Source organism: Lipotes vexillifer, unplaced genomic scaffold (assembly GCF_000442215.2).
Source record: "Lipotes vexillifer unplaced genomic scaffold, Lipotes_vexillifer_v1.1 scaffold796, whole genome shotgun sequence".
Classification (NCBI taxonomy): domain Eukaryota; kingdom Metazoa; phylum Chordata; class Mammalia; order Artiodactyla; family Lipotidae; genus Lipotes; species Lipotes vexillifer.
This window is the reverse complement of record NW_006773072.1, coordinates 2,664,058-2,681,503: the sequence shown is the minus strand read 5'-3', so window position 1 is coordinate 2,681,503 and position 17,446 is coordinate 2,664,058. Positions and strand designations below refer to the sequence as shown.

General features: G+C 41.4%; 1 protein-coding gene across 1 annotated transcript in view; it reads left to right on the top strand.

Annotated features, from left to right (window-relative positions):
* Positions 1 to 17,446, top strand: part of TMEM71 (transmembrane protein 71) — a 40,154-nt gene that overhangs the window by 7,813 nt on the left and 14,895 nt on the right. Inside the window, exons 5-8 of the mRNA XM_007448007.1 lie at positions 7,198 to 7,383; positions 10,983 to 11,058; positions 14,092 to 14,153; positions 14,244 to 14,304. Coding sequence (XP_007448069.1) covers positions 7,198 to 7,383; positions 10,983 to 11,058; positions 14,092 to 14,153; positions 14,244 to 14,304 — 385 coding nt within the window. The remainder of the gene's footprint in view (positions 1 to 7,197; positions 7,384 to 10,982; positions 11,059 to 14,091; positions 14,154 to 14,243; positions 14,305 to 17,446) is intronic.

Genomic DNA, 17,446 nt, shown 5'->3' with positions numbered 1-17,446 from the left:
CACTCTTTCTGATATTCTTTTCCATCGTGGTTTATCATAGCATACTGAATATAGCTCTCTGTGCTACACAGTAGGACCTTGTTGTTTACCCATTCCATATCTAATAGCTTACATCTGCTGGTAGAAGGCTCTTAAGCAGGGCAATGACACAATCAGATCTAGATGTTTAAAGATTGCCTTTACAGCACCATGAAGTGAAGATTGGATGGAGGTACCTAGTGGGAACTCAGAGGCAATTAAAACCAGCTGGCACACCAGGGACAGTGGCTCTGGAAATAGAGGGAAGAGATTGAAGGAATCTTTCTCAAGGTAGAATTGACACGCTGGTGACAGATCGAATGTAGTGATGAGAAAGTGGGAGGAATCAAAGAAAACGGATGTGTTTAATTCGGGGAACTACGTGAAAAGTTCTGCCTGTCACCAAGGCCTGGAAGACAGTCTGGCCGAGTTATGAGGAAGATGAGCTTCTGAGCTGGATGGACCTAAATTCAAGTCCTTGAATCACCTTCTCCAGCCTGAGTGTTCTCGGGGAAGTTAGTTAACAATTCTGGTCTTCTATTTCTATGTATATAAAATGAGAAAAATAGTAACGTGGAATTGTTGTGAGGATGAGATGCAATAATTCATGGAAAGGACATATTAGTACAGGGTCTGGTGTCCTGCTCAATATGAATTAGCTGTAAAAAGACAAAAAGGAACAGATTGGGGTCAGGAAAAGAGACCCTGAATTCTGTTTCTTATGAGTTTAATTTGTAGTACTTATGGGAAGTGGACAGATAGCCAGTAGGGGTTTGGAAGTGTAAGAAAAGAGTTCAGGAGTTAGGAAGGATCTGGATATTGATTTGGAAGCCGGTATGAGATGTAGTAGAGGTCTTTGGAATAAAGGAGGAAAACAAGTGGATGAGCAGAAAGGAGAGTTAAGAAAGGGATTTAGGAGGTTAAACAGCAGCTCCAGTAATAATTATCCCTAATAGTAATGAGCACTATGGACCAGCATCATTGCAACAAATCCATTACGTAATGTCATCACTTGTCTCCAAAGTCTATGAGGGAGTATCAGTTGTGTGTGTGCGTGTGTGTGTTAGGAACACAATGTAAGATTTACCTTCTTAGCGAAGTTCTAAGTATACAACACAGAATTATTACCTATAGCCACTGTGCTGTACAGACCTCTAGGAGTCGTTCATCTTGTGGAACTGAAATTTGGACTACTGAAATCATGCAGCGTTTCTCCCGCTGTGTCTGGCTTATTTCACGTAGCACAATGTGCTTCAGGTTCATCCATGTTGGTGAGGATGTGGAAAAAAAGGAACCCTTGTGCACTGCTGGAGGGAATGTAAATTAGTACAGTCGCTATGGAAAACAGTAGGGAGGCTCCTAAAAAAATTAAAAATAGAACTACCATGTGATCCAGCAATCCCACTTCTGGATATATATTCACAGGAATTGAAATCAGGATCTCAAAGTGTTACAGCATTCCATATTCATTGCAGCATTACTCACAATAGCAAAGATATGGCAACAATCTAAATGTCCATCAGCAGATAAATGGGCAAAGAAAATGTGGCATATACATACAGTGGAATGTTATTCAGCCTTATAAAAGAAGGAAATCCTGCCATTTGCAACAACATGGAGAGAGTATTATAATTATCCCCGTTTTACTGAGGGGAAAACTAAGGCAGATTAGATCCTTTTCATGGGGCCGTGCTAGTAAGTAGCATAGGCTGGCCTCAAACCGAGGAATCTTGAGTATGTGCTCACTGTGCTACACCGAGGACAGGCACCGTGGGGAAAGTTTCTCAGGCAGAGGACCAGAACAGCATGATGCCATGAAAGAAGAGCATATAAAGAAATGACTAAGGGTGTGCCGCTTGATAAAAAGGTCAAGTGTCCTGCAGCCTTAAAGAAGTCTCTGGTAACAAAGTTATGCACGGCATCTTCAATCAGAAGGCAACTAGAATGCAGCAGAAAATAACACAACAATGTAAAGAAATTATATTCCAATGAAGATGTTAAAAAAAAAAAAAAAGGCAACTAGAGGTGATCCTGCCAACTTTTGGCATCCCGGACAGATTGTGGCACGGATACCTACAGTGAGAAGGAGCCCTCCTTACTTTTTAATTGAGATAATTCATACCATAAAGTTTACCGTATTAACATGTACAATTCAGTGATTGTTTTAGTATATTCACAAAGTAGGTTATGAAACCATGACCACTTTCTAATTCCAGAACATTTGCATCACACCAAAGAGAAACACCATACTCATTATCAGTCGTGCCCCATTTCCTGTCCCCCTACCCATTAGTAGACCATTAGCCTACTTCCTGTCTGCATGGATTTGCCTATTTTGGACTCATGACTTTTTCTTTTTCTGGAGGAAAAATTAAACCTTATTTATTTTTAAAAACCAGAAACACTAGGAAAATATATCACAGCCCTGAAACAGCAAAGAGACAGGCTATATTAGCATTTCAAGTAATTAAGTCGGTAAAAAGACAACAAGGTCCTAATCAAAACGATAAGGTGCCAGAGCAGGGGCAGGAACACTGCGTGTTGCGACGGTCCTGGCAAAAGTGGTGTTTGGTAATGGTTGGGGGCCTGCCCTTCTTTTGCCCTAAAGGAATCACAGCTCAGCCCTGAGTTGCTTACTTTTTCTTCCGTGACCTTCGTGTTGCCAAGGGATTGTCTCAATAGCGTTCTGTTATTTCAGGGGGCAAAGTCAGCAATATTGGGGCTCAGGCTTTCACTCCATTCTGTTTTATAAAAACCAGGTTTTTCCAAATCCAATACTTCATGACTCTCCTAATTTCACCGTTCTTTCCTGTATACTAGTATATACAACACAATCAAAACCCCCTTGCCTTTTAAGGGTGGGCTGCGTCTTCCTCTCATTGGTAGCACTGCTGCAGTAGTGGCTTGCTTCTGCTGACCTATCTTATGCACCATCTCTTGGTCCTAGGCTGACTTTCTGGAACACATGGGGCAAGTCTCTTCTTGGTTCTAAAGCAACGTTTTCCCAAAGGGTGGGTGAGGCGGCAGACGCCTCTAGGACACGACCGTAGTGAATGCTGAATCTCTCAGTGAGACGGAAGCTCTGACTCCTCTTCTAGATCTCACCATTTTTCTCATAAAACCAAGGAGAAGGGCTCAGATGAGAGCCTCAGTTGCTTTAAGACTCTTGAACACTCACTACTCTCTCTTTTAACAAAGAACAGACTCAGAGCTCTCCCCTACAAAAGTATTTAGTGCAAATTAAATAAGGTCTCATTTACACTGTATTTGTTTTTTGTTTTTGTTGTTTTTTGCGGTACGCGGGCCTCTCACCGCTGCGGCCTCTCCCGTTGCGGAGCACAGGCTCTAGACGCACAGGCCCAGCGGCCACGGCTCACGGGCCCAGCCGCTCCACGGCATGTGGGACCCTCCCAGACCGGGGCACGAACCCGTGTCCCCTGCAGCGGCAGGCAGACTCCCAACCACTGTGCCACCAGGGAAGCCCCTGTATTTGTTTTTATATTTACTTTTTCTTTAGGATATTTAAATGATTGATACAAAGTTTCCTTTAAAGTAAAAGACTGAAGTGAAACAATTTAAGAAAATATGAAATGGCTAGGAGTTAAGAAGGCTCCGGGTGGTGGCAAAAATCAGGAAAATGATGCTTGGATACCTAAAGTTTGGGAATCACTGTTTTAAAGGCAGAGTTTCACATATTTGTAAATTAACATCTTGTTTTCCCATAGTTGCCTCTTCAAAATATGTCCAAACAACCTTAAAGCAATTGGACCACAGCAGCACCACATGTGCATGAGGTATCTTGTTAAAATTCTCATGGTTTCCAAATATCTTCTAAATATAACAAATCAAACCACCCCCCTCCAAATCAGTAATTAGTCAACCCCGAGTGCGCACACACAGGATTTTGAAAGCTCTCATTTCTGCTGTCAATTGTAATCAAATCTTCCCCAGACTTCTTATTTTCCGGATTTACCCAAAGCCCTGTGACTTTTATCAGCAATTTATTTTTCTCTGGAAACATCGCCGAGTTAGAAGACTAGAGAAGAATTCAAAATTAAATTGTTTTGCTGTTTTCTCTCTGGGCCATGGATGCAATCAAAACTTACTTCCTCTGATTTCCTTTTGCTTCATTTTTCAGGCTAAAAATGTTTTTTTTGTTGTTGTTGCCTATTTTGTTTATCCTTAGCTCACCTCTTCCACAGCTGTGTCGAGATACCTTTCCTCATTAGCTGCAATTCATTCTTCAGCCATGGCATTCTGTGGCTCCCCAGACCCAATACTGCAATTTGGGATGCATCCCCAGAGCCCGTGAGTCATATTGATAGAGGATCTAGGATTCGTGCAGGGAGGAAGAATCAGGACTTCCTGCTCTATTTCTGCCAGTCCCAAGAAAGAAAGACAAGATGACCTCAGACAAGGCACTCTTGCCTGAGGTCTGCGATTTTCTCTTGATCTAGCGCCTCTTCCGTAAATATCTTTAATGGCAACATCTGTATGTCATTTTGTGTCTCCCTCTATAGCAAACAAATGCCCATTCTACATTGCAAGGATAGGGAATGTGCTCGGGAGAAATGGATTCCTCCTTTTAAAACAGGAGTCAACTACCCTGCATTTAAATAAATCAGGAGGAACAGAATGAAGTTAATATCTTCAAATATAATACCAAAGAACTATTTACTGAAATGTTTTCTGCATTATAATTCTTTCATTTATTATTAAGGTTAGAGGGAAAAAAATGTCAGTGAGGGGAAGCGTGAATTGGGGGCAAACCGTGTCCTTTCAGAGATGAAAATTCCTTGATCATTTTTTGTTACGATTCTTTTGTGGTTTCTCTTTTTAATGTCAACTCTTCTTGCAGAAAATTCTGTGTAATATTTCCAGTATTCTACATGAGATACATTTTTCTTTCATCTCACTCTCAGTGGCAAAGCATAAGTTCAACAGAGCAGCCTTGGATGACAGCACAGGAATATTTTTACTGTTCTCACATCCTCAACCATATCTCCCCAGATCTTAGTTCAGTGCCATTCATGAATATATAATCAGCCATGAAAGTTACCAGTTCCTTCTCGCCTCCATGTTAATTTGACCACGTAGCTTCCTCTCTTTTTTAAAAACAGCTTTATTGAGGTATGATTGATATATGCAGATGTACTTATTTAATGTGTACACTTTGATGAGTTTGGACATTTGCAAACCCCCTGATACCATCACCAGAGTCAAGGCAACAGACATCCAACACCTCCCAGAGTTTCCTTGTGTCCCTTTGTGGAGTCTTTTGTTTCTGCGGGGGTTTTGGGGGGAGTCTGTTTTTTGTACTAAGAACAAAAAGCGAGATCTCCCTTCTCAACACATTTTGAAGTGCATAAAATACCTCATTGACACCTATAGCCACTATGTTCAGCAGACCTCTAGAACTTATTCATCTAGCATCACTGAAACCTTATAACTGTCGAACAACTCCCCATAGCCCCCTCCCCCCAGCTCCTGGCAGCCAGCATTTTATTCTCTGCTTTTCTGATTTTGACTATTTTAGATACCACGTGTGTAAGTGGAATCATGCGGTATTTGTCTCTCTATGACTGGCTTATTTCACTTAGCATAATGTCCTCCTGGTTCATCCACGATGTTACAAATGGCAGGATTTTCTTTACTCATTTGCCTATTGGTGAATACTCGGGTTGTTTCCATAACTTGGCTGTTGTGAATAGTGCTGCAATGAACAAGGTCCAGGACCTCCTCTGCAACTTGATCATTACTGGACGCTCTGCATGTTTCACTTTCTACTGTTTCCTTTTTCTATGGCAACAAGCAGGGATGCTTCTGCAGATTGCTCTGTCAAGCAGCAGCAAGTTGTGGGTGGGAGGGTGGGAGGCAACCTGCAGGGTTGGCAGGAATTCCCGTGTCCAGAAGCATCAGTTCATTAGCTCAGTATCCAGGCCTGTCTTGTGCATTATAGGATGTTTCACAACATCCCTGGGTTTTATTTCCTTAGATACCAGTGACATCCCATACCTTCTCCCCTGCTCAAGTTGTGACAACCCAAAATGACTCCAGATATTGTCAAATGTCCCCTGGGGAGAGAAATTACTTCTGGTTAAGAAGCACTGTTATATGAGGACCCCAAGTGTCTCTTGGAGTTCCACAGTCATTCCCAGCTTCCAAAACGGGGAGGGGCCTCTCTCCCATCTCTCACTGCTGAGTGCGCACTTCAACACACCAGGTACCTCCTGTTACACTCATGCTCCAAGTTGCCCTCAGGATAAATCTTAGCTCCTGAGTGAGTGTGACCCATGAGGCCCTTCGTGATTTGACCCCCTCTTAGCAGTCCACAGAACCATCTTTAAAAACTCATTAAATTGGTGTACTTTGTGAATAATTAAAGTCACAGGACCACTTTAAGCAGCTAATTTCAGTTTCACTCTTCAATGTTATATCACTGGTGAGGAAAATTCACACGCTCCAAAAAACTTAGGCAATTTTTGGCATTACTAGATTGGGTTACTTTTTGTCCAAATTGGTAATGGACTCTGGTTTATTCCTATCTTCCTCTCCCTCCCCCCTCTCACCTCCCCCCTTCCCCCTCTCCCCTCCCCCTCTCCCTCCTTCTCCTCTCTGGCCTGCCCTCCTCCTGCTGTCTCTCTGGAAGCACTCCTACTCATCCTTCAAGTTTCCACTTCAGCACTCACACACTCCCTCCTAGGCTCCATCTGGACACCTTCTGCCAGGCTTCCACATAGCAATGACCTCGTTGCCTCTTAGCTGTGGGCTTGTGTGCCTGCCCCTCTCCAACTGTGAGGGGGGCACAGCAGTATCTACTTTGGCTTCCGACTCCCAGCCTCTTGAGCTGTGTCCTGTGTGCAGTTATACAATAATTCTGCATTGAATGAATCAACGGATCCGCCCGCCCCGGGGCTCATGAAGCTTTTGCCTTCCCCTCTACCCTGGTTCCCCTTCCGGAACTCTGGCTTGGCATCTTCTCTGGGGCTGTCACCTGTGGGCTGCCTTAGTCACTTTATGATCCAGACATGCCATGAAAATAGAGGTTAGGAAAAAAATATCTCTGCTCGTTCAGTTCCAATTCTCTGTCCTTCTTGAGACTATTGTTATGATCATTAGTCACCGAAAACACACACACACACAAACACACACAAGCACTGATCCCTTCTGCTCTTCCAGGAGGTGGTTTGGACTGTTCACTGATGGATAACTGGGAGTCGGAGAAGCTAAATTCAGAGTCTGTGAAAACCTCCTTTTCCAGCCATGTCACCTCTCGGAGTCCCAGAGAAAACTCCCACAACCTGCCTCCTCGGTCCCAGTTCACAGCTTCTGAACCTTTCCAGGAAAACATTTTGGATCATCCAAGTGAGTTTTGGTTTGTTTTTTTTTAACCTTTGCCACACCCAAATAATTCTTCCTTTCAGGGTCCAGAGATGACTAATGTCCCCTTAGGCGCTGGTATCAGCCTGTGCCCATGTGATGCATTCGCAGAGAAGGTGATTGATTTGGAGGTGTCATCTTTGAGGCACCAGAAGGACTGGATTTGCAGTGTTATTTATTTTTTAAAAACCCTGAAGACATTTGGCAAAATGTTAAGCTTGGCTAAAGCGGAGTCGTGCGTACACAGGTGTACACTGTTATCATCTTTATACTTAGCTGTGCATTTGACATACTCTATAAGAAGAAAATGAAGGGAAGAAAGAAAAGAACGTCCTTTCATGCTATGTCCCCAGCAAGGAAAGTCAAAAGATATCAAGGCATTGTTATTTCCTGTCAGTAGTAAATCTGAAATAAATTCAGCAAGCATCTCCCTTAATCTCTAGCTTGCTAATATCAGATTAATCATGTTTGCACACAGTGTCGCCTCAAGGCTCTATCTTCAGCTTGCCAAGGTTCAAAGCCCAGTGCCCATTTGTTGGCTGGAACTCAGAAGCAGTTTACCCAACCCTCCAAAATTTCACGTTTTCATCTGTAAATGGAGATAACCATAGTGCTTACCTTGTAAATGACTAAAATAATCCGTGTCAAGCATTTAGCATCGTGTATACTAAGCACTTCAAAAATGTGACGTTATGATTACATAAGATTGAGGTTAAGCAGAAAAATAATATCTTCTCTTTGTTTGCCTTCCCCAAATCATGAATATTTATTTCACTGACCACTTCTACTCCCAAACACCAATATGCTCTGCTTTATTTTGTTCCCAGTGCAGCTATTAGGTAAGTGTTGAGGGTTTTTTAGTTCCCTTTCAAGGTGTTGGGATGACAGAGAAAGCAGTGTTTATTTTTTAGACGGTTTCCCGGTGATCAACACCTACTAAGGCTTCACAGCCACCTCCTCCAGGGAGTCCACCCTGTTTTCTGAGGAAGAGGTGTCAAGTGACCCCTTTTTGTGTTCCTCCATACCCATTTCCTGCACTGCTCTTGCATGTTTACTTTTGTATCTCACCCATCATGCTGTGAGCTCCTTCAGGATGGGCACCATATCTTAGGCATCTGTAGATTTAAAACTTACCCAGGTAGTGCTTGGCACAGAGCAGGGGCTCCATGACTGTGGTGGACCAGTTAAGTGTGCTATCTCCATTTTACAGATAAGAATACTCAAGTTCTGACAGGTCAAGTAAGCCTCTGTACATGTTCTTTGTTGTATCTAGAATGTCTCCCACGGGCTATACCTGGAAGACCCCTACTCTTTCTTCAAGGTACAGTTCAGAGGAGACCGCTTCTGTGGGGTCTTCTCTGCCCCATGCTGGGGCGTTGAGGTAACACTTGGCTTCCCTGAGATGCCATAGCACCCAGCACCGTGTATCTCTCTCTCTATTGACGCCATCTTCCTTTGCCTCACCTGTCTATGAAGCCCTGAGTGGACAAGGTCTCCATCTGATTCTATTTTATCTCCTTCGCATGTAGGTTTTGAGTGTGCAGGCTGTTTCAGGTGATGGTTCAGATGCTAGGGATATAGGTGTGCATGACATCATCTTTATCACTCAGGGCTTTTTGAGTTCCAGCAGATGGCAATCCAACTCAAAATGGATTAATCAATCATTGAATGTATTGCTTCATATTATTAAAAATTCCAGGCAAACATTTCAAGTTTCTGTCAGTCTCTACAAGTCTCTTCTCTTCTGTGTCAGCTTCACTCTTTAAAATGCTACTTACTACTCCATGGTAGTACCTGCTGGCTCTGTACCTACAACTTTCCAAGTTCAAGGCCAGCAGAAGGAGATTATTGGCTTCTCAAGTTAGGGCCAAAGGGCAGGCTTCCTTGGTTCTGGAAGTGTCCCATTTACATGGCAAAACCAATCCCTCTGTCAATAAATATGTAAAGCTCCAAATGGCTTGGAGTGGATCAAAGACTGGGAGGGAAATCAGTCTGTCCATGGGTACCACGTACTAGGAGAAGGGGAGAGGGGGCTTCCCAAGGAAGATATGGGCACTGCCACTGAAGAGCAGCAAATAGATGCTGGCTATTCTCAGTAGTCTGGTGGGGAATCATAGAGAAAGAAAACAGCAATTTTAATTCAGTGTGAAAAGGTTGTTGATGGAGACAGGCATAGGGTATAATGGGATTATAAAGAGGGAGAAGCTAAGGGCCAAGGGGGAGTTGAAGGCATCCAGGAAGGCTTCTTGAAGGAGGTTACACGTGAACTAAGCCAAAATCAATGCTAAGTGAGCGGCTACTGATGGAATGAATCAATGAACACCTTGTCCACAATCACACAATGCATTTCTTTATAGAACTTGAATTTAAACCCAATTTTCCTTCAGTATTCAAGTCTAGTGACCTTTGCAGTCAAGCTAGACTTATTTCTGTGAGAAAATGGGTTTCAAATTCTACTTGAAATCAGAGGAAGCTAAGAATAGAAACACACTTTAGAAGGATGGTTGAGTGTTCAACTGAACCCACAATAACTTATTTAAATCACAGTATACATGAAATACTGTACATTTGCAGTGATGTCATTCACAACTGCTATATTTTGCATTGCCAGTCTCCAGTGCTCTGCCCGCATTATGGACTAAGTAGGTTTTTGTTAGCTGACTCGATCTCCATTCAGAGCACAAATGGCAAAAATAAACACGTTCATAGCTCAAAGTCAATCCAAGTTTTAAACAACTATTTAAACAAAAATTGAGCTTTTGAAGCATTTGGCAAAGATTAAGCTGAGGTTTGTTCTATTTTCCTTTAGATCTTTATGTGGCAATCCTTAAACTAGCTCTGATTTCTTTTAGGTGATTAGAATAATACTCAGGATCACAACTGGTTTAACTCTTCCATTTATAACTTCTGGAGGATTTGCAGTCATTTCCACTGTGGCTTAGTAGCACTGAAATATTTTACGATAGCAAAGAGTTTCATAAGGACAGATAGTTCGGAATATTCTCTTTTTTTGCCCTTTAGAGACTCCCAGCATGCCAAGTTGCCATTCTCTTTCCCTGCCCCATTTTAGGCAAAACATGGTGTTCTGGCTAGATGTGGTTTTTCAATCTTGGCTCTGGCACCTCATAGCTGTGTGACCTTGGGCGAATTTCATCATTTGAAATTTGGTCTTCTCATGTGCAGAACTGTGATAATGGTTCCCGCCTCACGCTTTTGTCGTGTTGATGAAATGAACTGATGTAGGAAAGCTCTTTGTGAATCATAAGTCACTCCACAAATTTGAGGCATTAATATTATTATCAATATCATCCCAGTTAGATTTCTGACATTAGCATAAATTCTAAAAAGCATTTCCCCAGCATTAAAGTAAAAGACAAGCCCCAAACTGTTTATGTAACATAATCATGTATTTATTTTTTTAGTGATAGGACAAAACTGATCATTTTGAGGAAATTTGTAATGAGTGGCCCTGTACAACATTTGATAATTTTATCTTATTACTTATGACAAATTACTTGAGCTGACATATGTTTGAAAACCATGTTTTTGAGTTCTAATTCATTTCTTTTTATTTTTCCTATTAGAAACCAGTTTGTTACGAGAGGTCTCCTTTCAAGCAGCTCTGTTTGCTGCATGCTTAATTATCTCTGCCTGTGCAAGGTAATTCAGATTTTATGTTCATGCAGTTGTGTTTCATAATTAATGAAGCTGTAATTGATTGATGATTTCCTTACCTTGTTCCGCAAAACATTTTAGGTAGCTCTGTGGTTAAGATCTGTTCATTTGTCTGTCCATTGCCTTTTTATCTATCACCTCCCTCCTCCCATTATCTCACAAGACATACCAAAGACAGTGGATCTTGCTAGAAATTGGATTTTTACCATGCATTGGCCTTTGTTTAAATCCTCAGTGACTCCCTGTTACAGATACAGTCTAAGTAACCCTACTTGGAGTTCAAGGGCATGTGAAGTCCCCACAATGGAGTCCCATTGGGACTCCATCTTTCCCATTATATTTGTATATCCTCACATAAAATGTCTCCTCAGCATCTCAGAGGACATAACGCTCTTGCCTGGTTATAGGCACGTTTCTGTTCTACCCTCTGTCCAGCGTGTCCTTCCTATTCTATTCTTGCCCAAGTCTCCAGGGCAGTGATCAAGTCCCATCTGTGCTAAACCCACCTGTGCCTCAGAACCTTTGCGCTTGCTATTCTGCCTGCTACAGTCTTTTTTTTTCTGGAGAAACAATAACTTGTGCCCTTAATTCTTTCTGGAATCTGTCCAAATGTCACAAACATTGTCAGAAAGCCCTTCCCTGACAACCCTGTATAAATAGAATACCATTCTCTATCACACACATCTCACTTGGCTTTTCTTCGGAGCCTTTATCACCACCTGACCTATTATGTGTTCACTTGTTTAAATGCTAATGATCCGTCTCTCCCTACAAGATTGCAAACTCCTTGAGAACAGAGACATTGTGCTAGGGCCTCATCGATATTTGTTGAAACAATGAAACAGGGATGAATGGTACCTCCTGGGGTCTTTGTGGTCCTTGAACTCCAGTCACTAAGTGCTGCTTCCTCTCAAGTCCCTCCTGTTGATGATCAAGTATCTCACATCCCATGGACCACTTGGGGGAGTTGTATTTTTAAATACGAAGCCCTGGATCCCATCCCTTGAGATACCACTTTAGATCGAGTGAGAATCCATACTTTAAAACAGCTTCCCAGATAATTATGAGGTTTGAGAAGCATTTTTAGATCATAATGGGACCAGAAGAACACAAAGGGGTTGGGGGGAGTCCTGTAGTTAAAAATACATTTGCAAAATTCTGCATTATATATCCCAAGTTGGAGGATCACAATGTGTATTAGCATAATAAAGTCTCAGTGAAATAATGTGGTGAAGAAACCTGTTTAGCTTTATTTAACTTAGCTTTTCCCAGACTTTGCTGATCATGGAAACTTTTCTTTATTTCACAGGACTATTAATAAAGTGTTTCTCTTAAGTTAATTTCTGTAGAAACTCCTCCCTTAAGAGGAGAAATTGACTCCCCATCACTTGAGTTTGAGCTACCTTTGGAAACTTGCTTCCAAGCAGTAGGGTTTGGAAAGAGGGGGAAAAGGAAGCTTTTCAGTTGAGAAAACTGACAAATGGTACCTCAGATGATGAAGGTCAACATCAAAAGGGATGAGTTATGTTGATGGAATGTACCCTTGATATGATGAGAATGGCACTCCACCTCTAGGGTCTTCTGAACCCCAGTCTAACCATGAGAAAAACCCAACTTGAGGGACACTCTCCACATTATCTGACCAGTACTCCTCAAAACCGTCAAGGTCATCAAAACCAAGGAGAGTCTGAGAGGTCGTCACAGCCCAAAGGAACCTAAGGAGACATAATGACTAAATGTCATGTGATATCCTACGTGGGATGCTGGAAAATGGATCAATTAGGGAAAAACTGTAAAGTTCAAATGAAGTGTGGAGTTGAGTTATTAGTGATGCACCGATGTTGGTTCCTTATAATTATGGCAAAGGTACCATGTACTGTAAGATGCTAATAACAGAGGAAGATGGATGTGGGGTATGTGAGAACCCTTTGTATTCTTTTTTGCAATTTCTCTGTATATCTAAAGTTGTTCTAAAGTAAAAAGTGTAGTTAAGTAAATAACTGATTTTTTAAAAAAGAACTATTCCTATGGGCAACAGCATGGATGAACCTCATGGATATTATATAAGTGAAAGATGACAACAGAGTCTATATCATTGTCAAGAAAAGGCAAAACCAATCAGTTACTATGGATGTAAGAACAGTGGTTAATTTGGGGGGATAAAGTGGGAAAGATCAACAAAGGAAACCTTATGGGGTGCTGGAAATATTTTATTTCTTGCTTTGGGTGATTACGAGGGTTTTTATTTTTAAAAAGCCCAAAATGTGTACTTTATATGCTTTAGTGTACATTTGCTAAAGCTCAATTTTTAAGTTTTTAAAATGCCTATGAGGAGATGTCTGAGAAGATATTTGGCAGAATTTAATAATGAATGCTTCAGGGTGGTGGGAGTTTTTTGGTGACATTTTCCTTTTGCCTTTATATTTATTTGCAATCTCTTTCAATATTCATATTTTGAGCACAAAAGCTATAAAAATATTATTCTTCAAAAAGAAGAAAATCCACCGTGTGATACAATCATCCATCAGATTGACAAAAACCCAAAAGTTTAACACCCTCTTTTGTCAAGGTTATGAAGCAGTGGGCATGCAAAGTTTCTCTCTTTTTTTTTTCTAGAAGTTTTATACTTTTGTGGTTTACATTTCAGTCTATGACTCATTTTGAGTTAAATTTTATGTTAAGGTGTGATGTCTTTGTATAGGTTCGTTTTTCTGCATGTGTCTAAACAATTATTTTGACACCATTTGTTGAAAATAATGGTGTGCTTTTTCCATTGCATTGCTTTTGCACCTCTGTTAAAAAATCACTTAACTTGTATCTGTATGGGTCTATTTCTGGAATTTCTATTCTTTTCCATTGATCTATATCTCTATCCTTTTGTCAATACTGCACTATCTCTATTACTGTAGTTTTATAGTAAATCCTAAAATCATCCATCTATGGTAAATCTAAAAGAACATCTCATGTGTTGGAAATATACAATTAGTTTGCTAAGCCTGAGCAATCCTGCTGTTTCAGATGGTTTCTGGGAGGAATCATAGCCAGTGTCTTCACATGCTCCTTGGTGATAACCATTGCTTGTAAGTAATCGTTTCCCAAACTACTGCTCTGATTCCTGTATTTCATTCCAGTTTTGGGCATTTAAAAATACTTTCTCTTTCTCCTCCAAGATGTCGTCAAGTCATTCCTTCTCAGCCTTGCCAACTGTTTCAGAGCCACCACCTGCACTTGGTAAGTGTCGCCTGTGTTAGCATCATTTGTACAAAGACGACCACAGTCTGATATCTGAGAATGCTTTCTGCTGAGTAACGGATGGCAGAGACTATGTACAAGAAAGGTCCTGATTATTTGTCCTGAGGAATACTTTCTATTCCTGCTAAGATCTGTTAGTAGTATTAACCTGGCTCCTAAATTCCTATGCCAAAATAGATAGAATTCGTTTTTAAGGCAGCAAGACTTAGGAAATAATATGAATTTTCCATTTTTACATAGTTTTTCAAGGGCCCTTATAGATTCATAGCACTATACTTCATAAATAGCTCATAATAAAAGGCTTTTATCTTAGAGTTTCCCAAAGAGCTGGCAAACTGCCCGTGAAATGATCTCAGTTACAAACTGTGATTTCTCCACCATCTCTCACCCACCCACTTAACGATCCCCCTATACGCTGACTGCCATAGTTCAGCATATTTCGAAGGGTGACTGGGGTCTGGGTGACGTGCTCACAGAATCTCAAACAGCCTGCAAAACGCCATCCCCTTGCAAGATGGATGGTGTTAATTCCCCTCACTTTAATATGGCTGCCAGAGGTCGACTCCCAGAGTTTGGAGGCTGAGGTCTGTAATTCAGATTAGTTTACTGGCCTTCTCTCTTGACACTCTGTTGCCCTATTTATGAAATTTTTCTGTTAATTCTGAAATCACAGTGCGGCTTAGTGAAGACTTATTTTGTTTTGGACTCCAGCCAACATTGATTTACTGTCATGCTGAGCGATGTTTCCCTTCCTTTCCTGGCCTTCCAGGTTTCTAGGGGCGAGCATCTGGTATAGCTAAGTTTTATTTAACCTGATAGTTAGAAAATTGGGTCCTGAGGTCACCCGAGAAATCCTTATTCTTTAGTTCTTATAAATTAATGATATTTGTCTAAAACTCTTCTAAGATACCCACTTCTCTCCCTCTAGCTACCGGGCTGTGCACAGGCATATCTCACACGAGGTTAACCACAGATTTGCACATGTGCTCAGCTTTTTAGGCTGAGATGTCGCACCGGTCAGGACTGGACTAACCTATAATGTCTGAACAAAAGACTTTCATCCAAAGAGTCAGTTTGTAACCCAACTTTCAGAAGTGTCAGATGGTGAGAATAGTAGAAATCTGTTTTCTTTGGGTTTTAAGATGAATATGTACAATTAATCAGAACGACAAGTGTCATCTTTTTAGGAAGCTTAATGAGGGTGGAGTTTCTCAAAGCACGGCACGGGGACATTTGCTCTAGAATCAACTGGGGAGCTTGTTTGAAAAGCAGAGGAATGGATCCTGATTCCAGACCTTCTGAATCCAAATTTCTGAGGAGGTCTTTATTATTAATAACCTCCCCAGGAAATTCTTTGCACATTAACTATGAAAGTCTTGGAAAGATGGTTTGTAAAGCCTTTACCCCTTGATCTCTAAAGTGGCATCGCTTAGCCTACTCAATCTTAATTATTGAGAGTTGACGATGTGTTCTGTGCTGCACTGGGTGTCCAGTAATGCTCAGCAGACATTTATGGAGTCTCTGCTAAGGACCAGGCACTGTCATTAAGTGCCAGGCTTACAATGCCAAGGCCTCGAGATTTCAGAGTATAATTAGAGGGACATGTAAAGGGCGAGGTGAAGTTACGTTTTGAACGCGATAAGTGCAAGTACAGCGTTAGCACAGAGGTTATAGCATCACCAGGAATGATGTTTGGCTAGACCAGGAGCGGTAAGGAGGGTGGGCGGGGAAGGCAGGCTGGATAAGCCAGTATCTGACCTGCAGGTGTTGTGTCACCTGTTGCTTTAAGGGCATCTCCCACTGTTCTGTGCTCCTCTTAAAAGAAATTAGACCAAGACCAGGATGATATTTCCATCTTAAACGCTCTCAGCTACAGCCTCATTTATGGAAAAAGATTTCTTCTTTGATTACTTGTGTACATACTTCAACTTGTTTTTCTCTCGTTTCCTCTCCATTTTTTCCCGTTTCCTGCCCACCGACCTCATATACACACACTCTTGCATTCAGGATCTGTGAAAACAAGGACTATTGACTTCATTTCTGTATCCAATGCCTTGAAAATAGTAGGTACTCTATAAATATTCATTGAATTGAATGTATTTTCTGTCTCTTTTCTAAGTACTTCCTTTAGAGCCAAGAGCTCTGCTCCTGTACATTAAAGATTTTGCAACCCTCTTCCTCATATATAAACATATCCAGAAACCAATAAGCCAAAGACATGGTTACTGACAAGAACGACTCATAGGTCTCCTCCAATAACCAAGGAGGAGAAACTACGGGAATTGCAGACAAGCACTGAATTCAGTTCAACAAACATTACGGAGCAGCCCTCCCACACCGGTCCGGCGCTGCACATAGTTAGATTAGATAAGATACCTGCTCTTTAGCACTTTATAGTTCTCAAATCACATCCCTTTTCATACCATCATGCAATGCTTACTCAACCACCTTCTTGGTTAAATATAAAGTCTTCAAGTTTGGGGACTGTCTATACTGCTCACCGTTGGTTTGAAGGTCCCTTTCAAATGAAGGTCATCCGAGGTACCCCATGTCGCCAATAACGTGTTAGCATCAGAAGTGTCCATTTTGCATTTATGACATCATAGTAGCAAAATGGGCAACATCTCTTTTCTCTACTTCTCCATGAAGAAATATATATTTATACAGTTGGTGAATGAACGAATCAACTTTAGAGAGTAGAAATATGGGGAAAACGCACTTGTTTTGGGGGGAGAGAAAAAAGACAATATAAAATAGTAGTTAACTAAGTACCAAGCTGGGATTAGGGACAAAAACTTCTGTAGCCTGTCCCAGGAAGGGGAGAGCACTGAGAACTGGTAGGAGGAAAAGGAGCTGGGGCGCCACTGTCCTAGTTTTGATTATTCAAGGTAGTTGTGTTTGTGTGTGTGTGTGCGTGTGGTCATGCAGTAATTCAAGCAGATACTGCACTTTCTCATGTATGTGGGTCGATTATGCATTTCTTTCCTCCTTTCTCTGACCTAGGTTTTGCCAAAATTTGACAACCATTCAGGAGAGCCTCTGATGAATGTCTTCAATCTGAATATCTGGAAATTGTCCCATTTGTAGTCTGCTTGGAATCAACTGTTTTATTGGAAAGAGT